The sequence below is a fragment of the Camelina sativa genome, chromosome 7 (assembly GCF_030686135.1).
Source record: "Camelina sativa cultivar CO46 ecotype springtype chromosome 7, ASM3068613v1".
Lineage (NCBI taxonomy): Eukaryota > Viridiplantae > Streptophyta > Magnoliopsida > Brassicales > Brassicaceae > Camelina > Camelina sativa.
In genome coordinates this window covers 28,719,305-28,736,494 of record NC_141886.1, presented here as the reverse complement: position 1 = coordinate 28,736,494, position 17,190 = coordinate 28,719,305, and the positions used below count along the sequence as shown (strand labels likewise).

The 17,190-nt window shown below is 35.7% G+C and overlaps 8 protein-coding genes across 9 annotated transcripts; 3 read left to right on the top strand and 5 right to left on the bottom strand.

The window, feature by feature from the left end:
- Positions 1-14: 14 nt before the first annotated feature.
- On the bottom strand, positions 15-1,150 carry LOC104702847 (lysine-rich arabinogalactan protein 17-like). Its single transcript, XM_010418767.3, has 2 exons — positions 539-1,150; positions 15-234 (listed from the first exon to the last, which is right to left on the bottom strand). Exons 1-2 carry the CDS (start codon positions 1,064-1,066, stop codon positions 154-156), a joined length of 609 nt encoding a protein of 202 aa, XP_010417069.1. The 5' UTR covers positions 1,067-1,150; the 3' UTR covers positions 15-153.
- A 1,839-nt stretch (positions 1,151-2,989) lies between these two features.
- LOC104751948 (uncharacterized) lies at positions 2,990-3,764 on the bottom strand. The gene has a single exon (XM_010474009.3). The coding sequence runs from the start codon at positions 3,519-3,521 to the stop codon at positions 3,243-3,245; it is 279 nt and encodes a 92-aa protein (XP_010472311.2). The 5' UTR covers positions 3,522-3,764; the 3' UTR covers positions 2,990-3,242.
- A 105-nt stretch (positions 3,765-3,869) lies between these two features.
- LOC109125707 (uncharacterized) lies at positions 3,870-4,456 on the bottom strand. The gene has a single exon (XM_019228199.2). The coding sequence runs from the start codon at positions 4,338-4,340 to the stop codon at positions 4,047-4,049; it is 294 nt and encodes a 97-aa protein (XP_019083744.1). The 5' UTR covers positions 4,341-4,456; the 3' UTR covers positions 3,870-4,046.
- Positions 4,457-5,218: 762 nt separating this feature from the next.
- LOC104702842 (prolyl 4-hydroxylase 13-like) lies at positions 5,219-7,819 on the top strand. The gene is made up of 9 exons (XM_010418763.3): positions 5,219-5,345; positions 6,216-6,357; positions 6,445-6,537; positions 6,640-6,797; positions 6,882-6,984; positions 7,076-7,171; positions 7,271-7,336; positions 7,419-7,538; positions 7,622-7,819. Exons 1-9 carry the CDS (start codon positions 5,284-5,286, stop codon positions 7,703-7,705), a joined length of 924 nt encoding a protein of 307 aa, XP_010417065.2. The 5' UTR covers positions 5,219-5,283; the 3' UTR covers positions 7,706-7,819.
- Positions 7,721-10,299, bottom strand: LOC104702843 (uncharacterized). 2 transcript variants are annotated; one of them, XM_010418764.3, is made up of 9 exons: positions 10,014-10,299; positions 9,752-9,896; positions 9,491-9,659; positions 9,133-9,391; positions 8,927-9,015; positions 8,658-8,840; positions 8,490-8,575; positions 8,294-8,378; positions 7,721-8,216 (listed from the first exon to the last, which is right to left on the bottom strand). In XM_010418764.3, the coding sequence occupies exons 1-9, from the start codon at positions 10,210-10,212 to the stop codon at positions 8,082-8,084; spliced, it is 1,350 nt and encodes a 449-aa protein (XP_010417066.1). In that variant the 5' UTR covers positions 10,213-10,299; the 3' UTR covers positions 7,721-8,081. The 2 variants fall into 2 exon arrangements, 1 of the variants encoding a protein (XP_010417066.1); XR_015561258.1 differs by lacking the exon at positions 8,294-8,378 and having other exon boundaries at positions 7,721-8,293; positions 8,379-8,575; positions 10,014-10,294.
- Positions 10,300-10,427: 128 nt separating this feature from the next.
- On the top strand, positions 10,428-11,409 carry LOC104702841 (uncharacterized protein At2g23090). Its single transcript, XM_010418762.3, has 3 exons — positions 10,428-10,726; positions 10,840-10,880; positions 11,094-11,409. The coding sequence occupies exons 1-3, from the start codon at positions 10,651-10,653 to the stop codon at positions 11,211-11,213; spliced, it is 237 nt and encodes a 78-aa protein (XP_010417064.2). The 5' UTR covers positions 10,428-10,650; the 3' UTR covers positions 11,214-11,409.
- Positions 11,410-11,417: 8 nt separating this feature from the next.
- Positions 11,418-14,002, bottom strand: LOC104702840 (casein kinase II subunit alpha-3). Its single transcript, XM_010418761.3, has 10 exons — positions 13,615-14,002; positions 13,224-13,353; positions 12,943-13,137; positions 12,700-12,857; positions 12,429-12,519; positions 12,228-12,293; positions 12,046-12,128; positions 11,884-11,947; positions 11,730-11,798; positions 11,418-11,632 (listed from the first exon to the last, which is right to left on the bottom strand). The coding sequence occupies exons 1-10, from the start codon at positions 13,698-13,700 to the stop codon at positions 11,573-11,575; spliced, it is 1,002 nt and encodes a 333-aa protein (XP_010417063.1). The 5' UTR covers positions 13,701-14,002; the 3' UTR covers positions 11,418-11,572.
- LOC104702839 (casein kinase II subunit alpha-4, chloroplastic) lies at positions 13,985-16,931 on the top strand. The gene is made up of 10 exons (XM_010418760.2): positions 13,985-14,412; positions 14,679-14,808; positions 14,930-15,124; positions 15,368-15,525; positions 15,770-15,860; positions 15,990-16,055; positions 16,192-16,274; positions 16,360-16,423; positions 16,521-16,589; positions 16,686-16,931. The coding sequence occupies exons 1-10, from the start codon at positions 14,054-14,056 to the stop codon at positions 16,746-16,748; spliced, it is 1,278 nt and encodes a 425-aa protein (XP_010417062.1). The 5' UTR covers positions 13,985-14,053; the 3' UTR covers positions 16,749-16,931.
- The last annotated feature ends 259 nt before the right edge of the window (positions 16,932-17,190 follow it).

The window sequence follows — 17,190 nt, the reverse complement described above, 5'->3', positions numbered from 1 at the left end:
GGCTAATTAGCAAATTTGCAGAAGATAAGATAGCAAGTATTAAAATTATTATTATTTTGTATACAAAAAAAAACAAATAGTAGATCAAATGCTGAATACAAAATTTGAGCTGTAATGAGGGAGACAAATGGTATGGTCAAGACAAAAAACTTATTAGAAGACTAGAGCAAGTAGAGGCCATGCGACTACTGCCACCATCAGATTTTGCATTACACTTGTTCTTTCTGCTCCGCTCTGCATTAATTACAGTTCGATCTCAAACTTTTTAGAAAAATCAAACCTAATAAAAACAGCAAAATGTGTACCTCTTTATATTTCATACTATAAAATTATTGAGTACTTTCATTTAATGACAAAAAAAAAGTTACATGAAAATTAAGAAAATAATAATGCAACAAAATATATTGTTTCCTTTTCAATTAACTGTTAGGAGACTAATCTATTAAACGCAAATTATGGTTTATTACTAAGTTTACTAACTAACATGCATGTTAAATATGGTATAATAATACCCTAAACGTTCCATTGATTAGATTACCTGATCGTCCGCGGCGGGAGAGAAAGCATCGCTTGGTCCAGGACCAGGAGCTTCCCCGGATGGTGCAGGAGGGCTTAGAATCTCCGAAGCTGGTCCAGGAGCCGGAGCGGTCATATGCTTCTTCGTCTTCTTCTTATGTTTGCTCGGAGCTGGAGCCGGGACGTCGTCGGCTGACGGCGCATCCACCGGAGCCGAAGGAGTATCAGCCTCCGGTGAAGGAGCCGGAGGAGAGATCTGAGGAGAAGAAGAAGCCTCAGGTGTAGGAGAAGGAGCAGACGTAACGGGCACATTAGCCGCGGATTTAGGTGCCTCGACGGGAGGTTCTACCGGTACTGGGGCATCCGCCGTGGGAGTGGATTCGGGGGTTGGAGCAGGTGGAGAAATGGCGGGAGATGTGGATTTAGGCTTATGATGAGGAGGAGATGTAGAAGGAGAATGGATCGGTGCGGTGGCCGGAGATTGGCCACCGACTACGCCGATGAAAACAATGCAGATCATTGTAACTGTTAAGAGCATTTTGGGATCCATAGTTTGTAAAATTTGTTGAGAGAAATAAGGAACTATAGAGAAAGAGTGACTCTGAGTGAAGTAGACTGAAGATAACTTCACCTGTGTGTGTTTTTAAATATAGGAGATAACTTGAGAGATCTTGACCGTTGATTTTATTTTTAAGAGACCCTACGGTGATTAGTAGCCGTTGGAGCAGTATACAAAATTTGGAGTTAGGCCCAAGTCTTGCAATGGGCCCAATATTTTTTTTGTTGTTTCTCAATTTTGTTTTTTAACAACCAAGGCTACAAAGGATGTACAGCTGGGAGGATTGGCATATTCCGGTGATGTTCCAATAGCAGCCACTGATTAAACAGCATTTTCTTTTCAGTGATATTCCAATTTTTGAGCTTTACTTTGTTTCCATTATCGTATAGTATTTAGTATAAAATCCAATTTTGTACAGTTTCATCTTGAAGTGGCGATCCCATTTGTAAAGACAATGTACAATTGTACATATGCAAAACTACCATCGAGAGCGGCGTGTCGACAATGCCATTATTTTTCTTTTCTTGTGGTCCTTACGAAACAACTCATGGGTTGTACATAGGCAGGCACTTATTATTGATGCAATATAAGCTTACTGGAAGTCTGGAACATAGCTTTGTTTGTTATATATTTTCCATTTAATCCGTTTGTTATATATAAAGACGCAGATAATTATATTACAATTTAGGCACACATATATATATATATTTTAATAAAGGGTTTGCAGACAATATCTGTAAATATTTCTTAATAATAGCGACTATTAGGGTTTTTTTGCGAGTACTTCACCTTCACCATAGCGACTAATAGAAGAATATCGGCAGCTAAATAAGTCCACTCAAGATACAAGCTAAGCATCTGCCTAAAGCAAGTCTAATGTGTTATTGTAAGCCCATGTGTGTTTGGGTTTCTTTGCAAAGTGATATAAATAGAAATGTTATGTGAGCAAGAGATGTAATACAAGTGAGAAATGTTTTGAGACAGTTATCCTTTACACTTTCATGAAATATTAACCCATAATCTTTTGGTTCTTGGTGGCAATTTAAGTTCTTCTATAGTTTTTCACATTATCGCACAAAATGAACTATTTTAAAATATGTATTTTTTTTTTAATTCGTTAGCTTCAATAAATATTTTCTTGGATTCCCCTACAAAAAAAAAAAAAAAAAATATCAAGTCCAGTAACCAGTCACAGTTCCCGTATAAAGCTGATTTAGTCGTCCCAAACCAAAATAAACATCTTTTTTGTGTACAACCAAAGTAAACATTCTAAAGATAGCTAGTGTATTTTGGTTATTGGACTTCAAACATTATATAGTCTTCTAATAAAACTCATTAGTTAAAAAAAAAAAAAAAAAAAAAAAAAAAAAAAAAAAAAACTCATTAGTTTCCATTGTCAAATAAGAGAAACCCAACTATATATAAATATTAAATTAATATAACCCAACTATATATAGTTTACAAATCTACTTTCTTGGTTGACTACATATAATTTGTGAGCCACATATTCTCTATATACAGATTATCTCCAAGATTTGGCTATCACCAACCAACCACGTGTTCGTTGGCAAATAATATATTCCCACACCATATATTCGATCGTGCTCACAAGTCACAAAGCCACCGACTTCGAGCATCATGGATTCATGATGATCATTCACCGGCCCTTCAGAAAATGATGGGAATAAAAATTGAATTCGTTGTTTGATAAAATATAATTAAAATAAAATAAAAACGAATTCATGTTTTCGTGAATTAGTAGTTGTTTCAAATAAAAATTCATTTTTCTTCTCTTGTTGTGGATAGTAGTGTTCATGTAACTCCAAACCAAAACCAAACATTGGATTGAGACACCCATATATACTTAGCGTAGATCGAGATAAAATTGAATAACATTGGTCCTCTCCTCTCGAATAGGAATAAAGATAACATTAATCACTAAATCATTACAACTTCATTTCTTACAAAACATATGATAATGTTTTCTCTTATGAAACTCAGATAATTATTTTAGCATTCATCGTTACACGCAAATACATTTTTAATTAACCCATAAAAACGTTAAGAAAAAACGAAGCTGGATCAGTTATTGAACATTCGACAAGTTTGGGTTATTTTCTCCGACGATCCAACTAAAACCCATTAATTATTATCAGTCTTTATTTTTTCAGGGAGCTTTCGCAGCGGTGGTGGTGGCGTCGGCAGGTACGTCGCCTGAAGGAGTAGGAGCATCGGTGGAGCCACCACCTAGACCAGGCGTAGGCTCTTGATGGCCTTCAGCTCCATAAGCTTTCATCTTGTAATCTTCCAAAGTACCCGTAGCCATGTAAGGGCTATTGGTTGGTAAGTCGTTGTCTTTCACATCTGGCCCAGTTTTCTTTTCCGTCGTTGTCGCCGGTGTCGTCGTCGTCGTCGTCGTCGTCGGTGGTGTTTTCTCAGCCTCCATTTTTGTATATTGTTGTTTGTTTCCTTTGTTTTTTTTTCTGCTTTTAGATTTGTTTTAGGATCTTAACATTGAGAGATGTCTCAGATTTTTATAGAGCTTCTAAAAGTACACTGTGGCTCGTTTGATTCCGACACGTTAACTACGCGGCTCCTCGAGATCTACGTGGCCTTGTGGGTAATGTCTTTACTGATGTCGGCTGTTGAGGTTATGGGCTTTTTAATGGACTTTTTAGTGGGCTTTTTGATTAAGGAGAATAGTTAACAACAAGACTAGAATTTGGTGACACTGATCAAGTGACAACAATCTTTGGGTATTGGAATGGAAAATAATGGCTAAATATCAGAAAGATATAGTTATAAAAGTATCATTTGAAGTATCAGAATAAGATACAGAACATGTAAGCAAACTTACATCAAAAACACGTTAAAAGAAACGAAACTAGATCAGTTTATTGGACAAACTAAGCTACATTTTGTGTTTATTGGCGATCCCACAAACCCATAACGAAGTTTTTTTTGTTATCTTTCACGGAACTCCCTGACGGTTAATGGCACCGGTGGAGGAAAGATCCGTCGATGCAGCACCTCCACCACGGCCAACGCCCCCTGAAGGAGTGGGAGCATCGGTGGCTCCACCTCCCATGCCGAGCTTAGGCTCTTGGTGGCCTTCGGCTCCGTAACCTTTCATCTTGTAATCTTCCAATTTATCATAGTTCAAGTATGGGCTCTTGATAGAATCAACGTCGTTTTTAACTTCTTGCTCCGTCGTTGGTGGCTTTTTCTGATCTTCCATATTTTTTTCCCCGTTTGCTAAATTCATGCCGCTGATGAGAGGTTTACACTTTTTGCTTATATGGAACACGTATGGCGCGTGTGTTTCCGACGCGTGCCACAAACGTGGCAATTATGGAGCTCCTTGAGACCTACGTGGCTTTTATGTAATGATAAGAGTTTTATTTGATTCTAATTTATAATTAATTTTGAAGATTTTAATAAAAATAAATTAGTGAAATTTTTTAAGAATTAGTAAAAGATATTTAAAGATTGCTAGAGAGTATCTATAGTTTTGTTAATACTAAAATTTTGTAAAATAATGTAAACAATTTTGTAATGAAAATGTATAAAATCATAAACTAATAATAGAATAGTTGAATTCATTAATAATTATAGATTTTTTTGTTTTAATTGAATAATACAAAATTTTTAATGACTTTATAAAAACCTGAATCCAATAACCCAAATTTGTTAAAATTTTCAATAATTTTTTACAAATTACAAACTAATAACATTAAATTTTAACAAAATTTAATAAAATATTGATCTAATAACAATAGATTCTACATACTCCCTCTGTATCAGAATACATAATGTTTTAGGATGTTATTTTGTATCAAAAAAATGATTTTTTAATGTATTTAATGTATTTTTATTTTCAAAATCAAATTACTATTTAATAATTTTACTTTTACAATATATAACTATTAAATATATACATGAAATACAATTCAATAACCATGTCAAATGGCAGAAGAATAAGAAAAGATACAACTAAATATCAAATATAGTAAATCATTTATTATTTTGAGTTAACAACAATACATCATTAATTGTTTTCTTAATTCTGGTAAAATTTTTAAAATATTATATATTTTAATACAAAGGAAAGAATATTTAAAATTTTTAAGAATCTATTTAAATCTTAAATCAATATCCTCTCTTTTAATGTTTTTCTAAAGAAAGTCCATTTCACTATTTTTTGGTAAATGAATCGAGAAACCTACACTAACAAAATATGGTTTTTAAAGTTTGTTACTATTAAAGCTAGGTAACATTGGCCGACGTTAAATATCTTTGATTCTCTTTACTTTTCTTAGCTTAGATCCCTATGTGCGGATTTTTAATAAATTTATTTATGAATGATTTCTTTTTTGTTATATGATAACCACATAAAAGAATGTAACCTCATATTTACAGCTCTGCCACGTGTTTGTTTTCCATTTCATTCCAGTTTTAGCATCTACAATAAAAAGCCACTTTTTATAAAAATGTGTAGCACCTATAAAAAAAAAATAGATAACTTTACCTTTTGAATTTATAACAATCTACATTAGAATTGTATAGACAAAAATTTATTAGGGGAAAAAAGAAGAAGTCAGAAACAGCAAAGCATATCACAATGTTAATGAAATGTATCCCAATATTTATGAAAACAATTCTAATTTTTACTAGTTTTGGACCTTTTGGTTAATTCAACCATTGAAGAGAATATCTTTAGATATTACTTCACACATAATGTCCTTTTAACATATACACATTTGAAGTTTTTTAATTATATAGATATATATATATATATATATACTCCTAAATAATAATAATACACACCAATTAAATGGTAATTTAGACTTAAATGTATATTATATTTGATTTGAGTAAAAAGTGAAATTTGATTTGTAATTTAAATAATCACATTGAAAATGTAAAACATATTTAAAAACCATTAAAAAAACACACAATTATGAATAATGTCCAAAAACATCAAGCACGAATTTAAAAGACAGGAAACGTCTTAAAGGGAGACAAATATAATGTGCCATAGAGAATCTACATTAGAAACTGAGAAGATGACTTATTGACGTGTAGTCACCTTTACTCATCTTTATCTCTCTCTTTTTGTCTCTCTCTCTCTCTGTTTCAGAATTCAAGTTCCCGCCGTCGACAGAGAGATGAGATCTTATGGCAAAGAGAAGAAGCAGCAGCTAGCGTTTCCTTACATTTTCATTGCGTTATGCTTTCTTTTCGCCATCATTGGTTTCTCCTTCTTCATTCTTCTCTCTCAGGTCTTCTTTTGTGATCTTTCTCTCTTAATATCTTCGATCGAGTTCCGTTGAAGCTCTTTCATAACTCTGTTTTTTTTTTTCCTACAGAGACGTTTCAGTGAGATTCCAACACGAAGATCTGTAAACGAGGAAACTGAATCTTTAGATCACGGTTCTGTCCCTAACAACATTCCTTTTCAGGTTAGTTACTTCTCAAATATGTAACAAACTCAAATAATAATAATAATAACTTTAGATTCAGATTCACAAGTATAGATGATTTTGGTACATGTTTTTGATTAGGTTTTAAGCTGGAGTCCTCGAGTTTTTTACTTGAGGAATTTCGCAACTACACAACAATGTGAAGCCATAATCGATATGGCAAAGCCTAAGCTTAAGCCTTCTAAGCTTGCTTTAAGGAAAGGCGAAACGGCAGATACCACTCGAAACGTTAGAACCAGGTTAAATAAAAAACTTACATAAGATCAATTCAGTGGCTAGCTAGAGAGCATGCGCATTTGATCAATGAACATTTTCAAATGCAGCACTGGAGTGTTCATCAGTGCTGATGAAGATGAGTCCGGGCTTTTAGATGCCATCGAAGAGAAAATTGCTTCAGCCACGAGAATCCCTAGTGATTATTACGAAGTAAGCAAATACGAATATGATCCAAAACGTTCAAGAACATGTGGTTTCTGCTTATGAATAAGACCTTTCATGTGTGTTTTTTTCTCTCTAGTCATTCAACATCTTGAGATATCAGCTTGGCCAGAAGTATGATTCACATTATGATGCCTTCAATCCAGCTGAGTATGGTCCTCAGAGAAGCCAAAGGGTAAGTAAGCAACCTAATTTTAGTTTTCCTGCTCTGGATTTTAAGCAACTTGGGCTCTAAGTTTCATCTGTTGATCCTCCACTCAACCTATGAATGCAGCTTGTGACTTTCCTATTGTTCTTATCGACTGTCAAAGAAGGTGGAGAGACGATGTTCCCATTCGAGGTAATCATTGCTACTTCGTTCTTTTGGTTTGACATGGTTAGGGTTCTTGGGTTGTAAAACAAGATTGGTTTTGAGGAAGCAGAATGGGAGAAACATGAATGGAAGTTATGATTATGAGAAGTGTATTGGTCTTAAAGTAAAGCCACGACAAGGAGACGCTATTTTCTTTTACAATTTGTTCCCAAACAAAACAATCGATCAGGTAAGTGTTTCAGACAATCAAGAAACCCCAATTTCAGACACAGAATGTTTGATCTTTCACAAAATATGGTTTTGTTGTTGCAGACATCTCTCCATGGAAGCTGTCCTGTTATTAAGGGTGAGAAATGGGTTGCCACAAAATGGATACGAGACCAAATATATGATTGAAGAAGATTTATGTAATTTGTGAAAAATTCATTTTCATTCATATTTACTTGTACAACAATAATGCCTAAAAGGTCCAAAGAAGATGATCTTAATAAGATATGAATAGAACAAAAAGGAAAACAATCATCCAAAATAATAGAATCCTCTCAAAACTAATGAATCAAACCTCTTATACTGCTTTCACTGCATCTTTGAGCTTCCAGGTTTGTGTGTTATTATAGCTCACTTCATGCTGCTACAAAATCGAAGCGAGACTATTCAACACAAGATTACATACGAACCTGAATTTTGTTAGGAAACATGCAGATTTGTCTTTGATTTGCCTTGTCCTGCTTCCGCATATGTCTCATAACCAGAGACAACAGCTTACTCAGGATCATAGTTTGTGCCAATCTTGATGTGGTGACTTTCCCCATCGTCTCAATAAATATATACAACCAGATGCAGTGAATAAAGAAATGGCACCAAAAGCCATCATTGTTGAGTTCTCAATCTTGTTAGAGTACCCTCTCTGCAATATTAAGATTGATAAGGCGACTGAAACATAGGCAAAATAGGTTCAAAGGGTGTTTTTTTGATGACACACACCTGTATTAAGCAAAACAAAATAGCTGCATTAGCTGGAACTTGAGAGAGGCTTATCATCCCACCACGCAATTCATTTGGCACATACCTATAAATAAAGAGTACATTCCATTACCAACCAAGGAGAACGATTCCCCTGCTAACAAAGAATGTGTTTTCAAAAATAATCTGAAAAATGTGAATTACACAAGAGCATTACATTGTTCTTAGTCTTGCAAGCAAAGGCAGGGCAAGTCCAGCACAGCCATGATATAAGCAGAAAAGTACTACTAAGATTCGGATTTCCTGCAGGATACGGTTTTTAATGTGTGAGAGAGGCCTTCCATAAGAAGCAACAAGTATTTACTGAAATTAGCTAATAAGTTACCTGATAATCATAGGCTACTATAGAAAACACAATCCCAAGTATTGCGTATATGTACACTAAGCAATCTTCAAGCCGGAGCAATGATTGTCCACTCATAAGCCATGGGAATACTGTACTCCCAAGCATTCTTGAACCCAAGAAACAGGGATAGATTAATCCTAGATTCACTTCTCTCCCATCAGCCTGACCCAACATAACACATTTTTTAATATCAATAATTATCTTATCTAAAATCCCAAAGAATGTTACAATAGAGAGCTTGATCATACCACAATGGTTGGTGCCCAAAGAATCCAAAAGACTGCAGTGGAAAACTGGAGGCAGGCTTGTGCAGTTCCCAGAAACCATATTCTTTTATCTGATCAAAGAGACAAGCAAAAACTAAGTTATACTTGTGAATTTTTAAATTGAACAGAAGTGATTCAAATCTGTAAATTGATATGGAGACATATAAAAATCACAAAGAAAACCTTACCACCAAGAACATATGCATAGAAAGCTGCGGAATAATCCCTAAATGGGAGGGTCTTCAAAGGCTCTTTCGCAGTCTGGACAATACAAACAATGGCCACAACAGACAAGAACAAAGACGCCGTAGCAGACAATGCAATGCCATGCTGAACAGTTTCATCTACAAGCCAATTTGCAAGAACTTGACCTCCTAGTAAAGATGCGGACTCAAGGAAAGTCATCAACCAGAATGTTTCATTTAACGAGTCATTCCTCTGACTTTGCTACAAAAGGTACAAGACACATAACAATAACATTACTAAACAGAACTTTTGTCTGTTCTCAAATGATAAAAAACTCAAATGCAGAGACGAATCCAATACCTTTTCATGTTCCACAACTAACCAAGTCTCAAACCCAAACGAATATACAATACCAGCAAGAGAGAGACAAATATTTGCAAACCAAGCACTAGGACTCATTGTAACCCTCTTCCACGCACCAACAACGAAGTGCAATACACAATAGAGTAGACAAATTCTCTTCTGACCCCTACAAAAGTTTCGATATTATCAATACCGAGCACCATTGGATTTGTTTTTTAAGGTTAGCTATGATCAACATTGTAGTAAAAAGCTACTTACATGAGATCAGAAATCACACCAAGTAAAGGACCGAGAACAAGAGCGGTCGAATAGCCAACACAGAGATAAAACACCATTGATTCCTTACTTAAACCATAAGATGCTAACTCCAATTCTCCATACACAGACCATAAACCTTCCATCACTGTAAAAATCCAAATTTGTAGCAAAGGATCCACTTAGATTGAAGAGAAAAGGCAAAAAAAAATGAAAGCTTTATGAAGAAAGAGATAAAATTGTGAAGACCCATTTGTAAATATACCTGAAGAGAGAGTGTAGATAGCTAGAAACCATCTCTGGAACCGAGCGAAAGAAGAGGAAACGGAATGATCAAAGGTACCAAAAGTTCTGTTCTTGGCCAAGTAAGGAAACAGAAGTATCGATAAAAATGTGGAAACGAAGACGAAGACGAAGAAGCGTGAGCTTGGTTCCCAAATAAAAGTCTCAATTACGACACCCATCGATTCTGAAAGTCACACCGGTAAAGTCGCCGGAGAATGAAAACAAAAACGTCGGGGAAGAGAGTGAGGGATTTGAGATCTTGACACATCATAATAAAACTCATAAAGTTTAACAAATAGGCCCAACACATATTCAACCAAAAAGGCCTTAAGGCCCAATAAGTGAAAAGTCGAATTATCTAGAATAAAAAAAATACACGCGTTAGGTGATTGGTGTGAGTGCTGAGTGGGCGAATTAAATGTAAGTGGACATTATAGAGAAACAAAATAAGAAGCAAGTGGCATTATTATTAGGATTTTTCTCCTCATATAAATCTTTTCTCATTGAGTCGGCAAAAAAAAAAAAAAAAAAAAACTTATTCCATTTCGTGTATATCTGAAAATTAGGGTTTGAGTTCATCTTCTCTTCTCTCTTTCCCTTCGATCAGAAAAAAAAAGATGGGTGGCGGAAACGCACAGAAATCAGCCATGGCTCGCGCCAAAAACTTGGAAAAGGCAAAGGCTGCTGGAAAAGGTACACGACCCGACCAGATTCGATTTTTTTTTTAATAGGTTTTGTCAATTTGGAGATTTAGCTCTACAACTCGTGTTTTGTAATGATCTTTTTTTTTTTTATCTCTCTTACAGGAAGCCAGTTGGAAGCTAACAAGAAAGCTATGTCGATTCAGGTGATCATTTTTTTTACCAAATCATCAAAGATTAAAGTTTTTGTTTTTTTTTATTTTTGTCCAATTCTTGGGTTATTCTTAATTACCGATGTTTGTGGAACCATGAAACCTTAGTGTGATATTTATCTCATGTTGATCTATTAAGCAGTTTTATGATTGGATTGTGTGGTGTTAACTAGCTTGTTATTTCGTGATGTGTTTTATAATGAACAGTGCAAGGTTTGTATGCAAACATTCATCTGCACTACATCGGAAGTGAAATGCAGGGAGCACGCCGAGGCCAAGCATCCCAAGGCTGATGTTGTCGCTTGCTTCCCTCACCTCAAGAAGTGATCAAGCAAAATTACTATTATCTCAACTATAAAGGATTCCAATGTAAAACGTTTTGGGATCCTCTTTCCTATGTTTGTATCAAAAGAAGTCTCTGAAAATTTTATGGTTCTGTTTTCTCTCTACTTAAAGATGACTTGTTTTCAACAATAAGTTTTTATTGCGATTATAATTATATCATAAAGCTTTGTTTAGAACCTTTGCTTCTTTTTGCTTATCAATTAATTATGTTTGGATGAGAAAATTATAAATTACCACAATTTTGAAACAACTTTCTGGTCTTTTTTTTTGGTTCTTACAACAACATAACAATGTTTTTGGTTCAAAAATAGTAGTAGAAGGCATCAATCAAGCTTTGGTTTTCACTGGCTTAGAAGTCTGTTGCTCTCTGCAGCTTTAACTTGAGCGAAGTATGGATGAGCCTATATAATAGATCAACAGGGAACCACAGATTATAAGTTTGATGATATTAATCGGGTAAAAGAATATAAAAGACAAGTGCTTGAAGAGGATTTTTACCATGGCTTCTCTTGCGGTTAATCTGTCTTGATGATCATACCGAAGAAGCTTATCGAGAAAATCAATGGCCTGAAGATGTTCATACATTGAGAGTCAATACACCCATAACTAAATGAAGTAGTTTACGTATTGTCTAGAAAGAGTCAAATCGAACCTCAGGTGAGACCAAATGTTGGTTGTCTGCGTTGATAAACTTAGACCATGGTTTCCTGTTATGCCTGCAAATGAGAGTGGTTTCATTGAACTCATTTGTCCTAGGCAGGACAAAGCAACTAGTTTTGACTTTTAAACACAGACTCAGGGATGAAATTAATACCTTCCAACAAGTGCTTCCAGTTGAGGATCTAGATCTAGCTGATATTTGTTAAGGTAAGTATTTAACTCATCGGTTCCCAACACCTACGCATGGGGTTTCCACCAAAGACCAATAAAATAGATCAAACTTTTGTAATATAATCTTATGCAAATAAAACAGCAGTTTGGAGACTAGCAGTATACCTTGGCGATTTTGACAAGTTGATCATGATTATCATGGCCATAGAAGAACGGTTCCTTACGAAATATCTACAGCATCAGCATTTGATAAGTGAATAAGCAACATTAAAAGTTGTTAACAATTAAGACTCGGAAACTCAAATGTTTGCAAGAACTTCAAAGATCTAAACTATAGAGAAGAGTGAGGGAATAATCAGTTCTCACCATGCCAGCAAACATGCAGCCAAGACTCCACATGTCTAAAGAATAGTCATAATCCTGTAGATCAACTAGTAGCTCGGGACCCTTGAAGTATCTGATAATTAATTCACAGACTTTTAGTCTAATGCATTTTACTACAACTACAAAAAGTTAAACAAGCTTTGACTGCAAAAAGCTAGTTTCAAATTGAAAATGTTTCAATCATCAGCGTCTATGAATGCCCCTATTGGGCGTGGCCAGGCAGGTCGAATAAAGCTGTGGTATATGATATTACCGTGAGGCAACTCGAACATTATACTCCTTTCCAGGATGGTAAAACTCAGCAAGACCCCAGTCTATCAGACGAAGTTTACGCAGCTGATGATCTATCATGACATTGTGAGGCTTAACATCCCTATGCATAATTCCTTGAGAATGACAGAAATCCAAAGCCTGAAAATGCAATATTATCGGATTCCATAAAACATTCTATGTATGGTAACAATCATTTCTAGCAAGTAAAAGATCGAAACATTACCTTAAGCAGCTCATAAATATAGAACCGGATATCGTAATCAGTCAATGTTGGATACAAGACTTTAAAGTCCACACTGTTGACAAACTCGAATATCAAGCTAGGTGTTTTGGAGTGCTCATCTCTGACAATATCATACAGCTTAACAATGTTTGGTCCACCACAGAGGTTTTGGAGTATCTTAATCTCTCTCTTTATCTGCATAACATCAAAGCAATGACTAAAAACAAGTTTCAACAAAACAAGCATCACAGAAAGGTTTCATGTGCTCAAATTAAAATCACCTTCTTCTTCTTTACGGGTTTGAGGATCTTGATAATGCAACGCTCGTTCGTATTGACGTTTTTGCCTTCGAAAACTTCACTGTATTTTCCTCTACCAACTTTTCTCACAACCTCGTAATCATCTTGATGACTACAAAACTCCCACAATTAAGAGTTGGAAGTATTATTATCAAATCACACAAACTACTCAATAATCTCACACAGATAAATTTCTTTGCTATTAGCCACTTTAACAAAGTGTGTTTAAGGAACCTTCCTCAAACCCTAAAAACTCCACTTTTTCGGATTCAAAAATTCGATTTGGGAAAACAACAAATCAATCAAATTCCACAGAAATAAAAAAATAATACAAAAATCAAAGAGTGAGCAGTAAAAGGCGAGAATCATTTACCCCCATTGAACAACAAGAGAGTCGTAGTCCCAGTACTCTTTGGGACGAACAACGTTAACATCGGTATAAACCCTAGATTTCGACATCGATTTCGATCTGAAATTGGAGAACCAGTGAGCTTCTCGCGATCACAATCCTCTCTCTCTCTCTCTCTCTCTTATCGTCGCGTTGGTTCAAGTGGATGATGAGGACAGACGAAGTGCGTTGCGCAAATGCGCAGGTTGAAGAAAACACAATCTGAGAGTCACGATAACCAAATCGGACCGATCAAGTACAGTTAAACCGGAATAAACCAACTAAACCAAATCGAACCGAACTGTTTAATACAATGTCGGTTTGATAGAAACCAAAAAAAAAAAAAAAAAGAGGAGAGAATTAAAGCAAAAATACGTAACCTTCTCTTTGGGTTCATCATTATAGAGTTAAAAAAAAGACATTAATGGCCTTAAGGCCTTGTACTGGATTCACAATCTCCTCTCTTCGCAACGCTTCCGCCGCCAACAACAATCTCTTCTCTCTCCTCTCTTCGTCGTCTCCGGCGAAGAGAAACATCCTTTTCTCCTCTCTCTGGGACCATCTCCGTCGTTTCGCATCCAGCGCATCTCTTTACCGTCAGCATCTACGGAACCAGCAGCAACAGCAATCGCGCGTGAAAGATAAATCGGACACGCTGGCGCAGAAGATCGGTAAATCTATCCGGCGTGCCGGTGCGCCGTCGAAAGCTAGGGTTTACGCTGATGTCAACGTTGTTAGACCTAAGGATTATTGGGATTACGAGTCTCTTGCTGTTCAATGGGGGTATATATCGTCTTCCTTCTCCTTTTTGGATTCTTTCTTTCGTTAAACCTAATTGCTTCGATTTGTTTAACATGTTTGCCTGTTGTATTAGATTGGTTTTGGGTGATATCGTGGGATTAATGGTTTTGGAATCAAGATGGAATGTTGAACTAGGGTTTCGTTTCTCTTGGACAATTGTGGCCTATGTGAACTACGAATGAATTGGTATCTTTGAGTTTGTATGGTGTGGTTAATGTTTGAGGTGCCTTTCTTTATTGATGTTGCAGTGTACAGGATGATTATGAGGTGGTGAGGAAGGTCGGAAGGGGGAAATATAGTGAGGTCTTTGAAGGCATTCATGCCACTGATAACGAGAAATGCGTTATCAAGATTTTGAAGCCTGTGAAGAAGAAGAAGGTTAGTAGATTTCAGCTGCTTTCTTGTTTTTGCTAAACTATGTTTAGGATGAAGTGTGTTCCTGGCCCTTTGCTTTGTTTGAATGCGTCACTAACGTGTTTTGCGTCTTTCCTTGACACAGATTAAGAGAGAGATTAAGATTCTGCAGAACCTCTGCGGTGGGCCAAATATTGTAAAATTGCTCGACATTGTTAGAGATCAGCAGTCGAAGACGCCCAGCTTGATTTTTGAACATGTGAACAATAAGGATTTTAAAGTCCTCTATCCAACTCTCTCTGACTATGATGTTCGATATTATATATTTGAACTTCTAAAGGTATATCTAGTTTCTTTTATTTATAAAATGGTTTGTACTTGTGATTCGTTGATACTCTAGCAAAAATAATGTATGATTAATGTTTAACTTGTTTAGCGTCAGACATGTGGTCGACATGTATCCTAGATCAGTTTTTCTTGTATAGATTAGTCATTAGATTTTGACTTTTAATCCTATACTGTGCAGTAAAAGAAACAGCTACTAATCTGTTTATAATTGTTGTTTCTTAAAACATTTATGCAGGCGCTGGATTTCTGCCATTCACGTGGAATCATGCACAGAGATGTGAAACCGCATAATGTCATGATTGATCACGAGCAGCGGAAACTTCGTTTAATTGACTGGGGATTGGCAGAATTCTATCATCCTGGGAAAGAATACAATGTTCGAGTTGCTTCAAGGTAATCCCTTCATTTTATTTGCTAATCTCTCTGTCTCTGCTGCAGGTTTTTTTCTGTTATAATTGGCACTATTTCTTTTCATAGAGATTTTAGACTAGAAATGCAAATAGTTGGGATGTAGAAGATTGCATGTGCAGAGCTCGTGAGATTTTAAAATTTGAAAACATATTATCGTACTTCATCTGGTTGAGACATAGGTCTAGTGTTTATTTTTTATCATTTCTCACGTCATATCTGATGACAGGTACTTCAAAGGTCCAGAGCTGCTGGTAGATTTACAGGACTATGACTATTCCTTAGACTTGTGGAGTCTTGGGTGTATGTTTGCTGGAATGGTGAGCGTTTCTAAGCTACAATTACTTTAACTTGGTTCAAGTGGCTGTGTAGTGATAAGAATTCTGACTTGTATTTTTAAGTCATTTTATACTCCATTGTAGTGTATCTGATACTGAAATTTGCTGCAGATATTCCGCAAAGAGCCATTCTTTTATGGTCATGACAACTATGATCAATTGGTCAAAATTGCAAAGGTAAGATTACGAAAAGCTTTCATCTTTGAATCTTCATTTCCCTTCTCCAGTGAAAAGATTTTACATTTCTCCAAGTTATAGCTACAAACACATACACTTTGTAAGATAATACTGTGTGTGTTTATAACTATGGCAGGTGCTTGGCACAGACGAACTCAATGCCTACCTGAACAAATACCGCATAGAGTTGGACCCTAATCTTGCATCCCTCGTGGGCAGGTAATCGGGTTTAAAACTCTCAAAACGTTAGTTTTTTCGCCTTCTTATCACAGAATTTAAACTTTTCACTCTTAATTTTATATAGACATAGCCGTAAGCCATGGTCAAAGTTCATCAATTCTGAAAACCAGCACTTAGCAGTTCCTGAGGTAGAATACTTGCTTTTCTCTTTATAATTACGCCTTCGTGTTGGATTTTTGAATGAACGTGACTCATTTGTTTTCATTTACTTTTTGGTTTGTGAAGGCTATCGATTTTGTGGACAGGTTGCTGAGATATGATCACCAAGAAAGGCCAACAGCTAAAGAAGCAATGGTAAGAAACAAGTTTCCTTATTTTCTGTTAGATCTCTTTGTATACTCACTTAAGATTTACAGATAAGTGAACTGACGATATGATGATTTTTTTCAGGCGCATCCATATTTCTACCCGATTAGAAATGCAGAAAGCAGCCGTACGCCACGGGGCCAATGATCCTGAAAACATTTGCTTGTTCATTCTCTGATTTTTCATTTCTTTGACGGATTCAAATTTGTTATAAATTGATTTGTCATTGTTTCATTCTCTCAAAGTGTGCGTGTGTTGCTGTTTTGCTCTTTCTCGGTGTTCAACTCTTTTGAATTTCAAAGTATAAAATCCACAAGACGGGTTAAAGAAGTTTTCTCTTCATTTTTAGTTTTCGAGGGTATCCATTATCTTTGAGTTGGAGACGTTGTTATTTTATTTTATTTTGCTTGTGCGAGGGAATTAGGGTCTGTATCCTTAAAATTTTGCAAAGTTTTTGGAATGATTAAATGAGCAAACGGAACGATGGAATCGAAAGTTCAAAATCAAACGCAAGTAAATGAGGCTTGTGATTATGTATATGACTTCTTGTCGAACAAAATAAAAATACGGCATGATTAAATGAACTCGC

Coding starts and splice junctions, on each gene's coding strand:
- LOC104702842 (XM_010418763.3), top strand. CDS start 5,284: ATGAATCGAGAAACCTACACTAACAAAATATGGTTTTTAAAGTTTGTT. Junction 6,798..6,881: donor ACTCGAAACGTTAGAACCAG/GTTAAATAAAAA, acceptor TTTCAAATGCAG/CACTGGAGTGTTCATCAGTG. Junction 6,985..7,075: donor TCCCTAGTGATTATTACGAA/GTAAGCAAATAC, acceptor TTTTCTCTCTAG/TCATTCAACATCTTGAGATA.
- LOC104702840 (XM_010418761.3), bottom strand. CDS start 13,700: ATGTCGAAATCTAGGGTTTATACCGATGTTAACGTTGTTCGTCCCAAA. Junction 13,354..13,614: donor TCTCTTGTTGTTCAATGGGG/GTAAATGATTCT, acceptor GGAGTTTTGTAG/TCATCAAGATGATTACGAGG. Junction 11,799..11,883: donor AACATTTGGTCTCACCTGAG/GTTCGATTTGAC, acceptor GAACATCTTCAG/GCCATTGATTTTCTCGATAA.
- LOC104751948 (XM_010474009.3), bottom strand. CDS start 3,521: ATGGAGGCTGAGAAAACACCACCGACGACGACGACGACGACGACGACA.
- LOC109125707 (XM_019228199.2), bottom strand. CDS start 4,340: ATGAATTTAGCAAACGGGGAAAAAAATATGGAAGATCAGAAAAAGCCA.
- LOC104702843 (XM_010418764.3), bottom strand. CDS start 10,212: ATGGGTGTCGTAATTGAGACTTTTATTTGGGAACCAAGCTCACGCTTC. Junction 9,016..9,132: donor CTATGCATATGTTCTTGGTG/GTAAGGTTTTCT, acceptor CTCTTTGATCAG/ATAAAAGAATATGGTTTCTG. Junction 8,576..8,657: donor TAGTAGCCTATGATTATCAG/GTAACTTATTAG, acceptor CGTATCCTGCAG/GAAATCCGAATCTTAGTAGT.
- LOC104702841 (XM_010418762.3), top strand. CDS start 10,651: ATGGGTGGCGGAAACGCACAGAAATCAGCCATGGCTCGCGCCAAAAAC. Junction 10,727..10,839: donor GGCAAAGGCTGCTGGAAAAG/GTACACGACCCG, acceptor TCTCTCTTACAG/GAAGCCAGTTGGAAGCTAAC. Junction 10,881..11,093: donor AGAAAGCTATGTCGATTCAG/GTGATCATTTTT, acceptor TATAATGAACAG/TGCAAGGTTTGTATGCAAAC.
- LOC104702839 (XM_010418760.2), top strand. CDS start 14,054: ATGGCCTTAAGGCCTTGTACTGGATTCACAATCTCCTCTCTTCGCAAC. Junction 15,125..15,367: donor ATATATTTGAACTTCTAAAG/GTATATCTAGTT, acceptor ACATTTATGCAG/GCGCTGGATTTCTGCCATTC. Junction 16,056..16,191: donor AATTGGTCAAAATTGCAAAG/GTAAGATTACGA, acceptor TAACTATGGCAG/GTGCTTGGCACAGACGAACT.
- LOC104702847 (XM_010418767.3), bottom strand. CDS start 1,066: ATGGATCCCAAAATGCTCTTAACAGTTACAATGATCTGCATTGTTTTC. Junction 235..538: donor CTCCCGCCGCGGACGATCAG/GTAATCTAATCA, acceptor TAATTAATGCAG/AGCGGAGCAGAAAGAACAAG.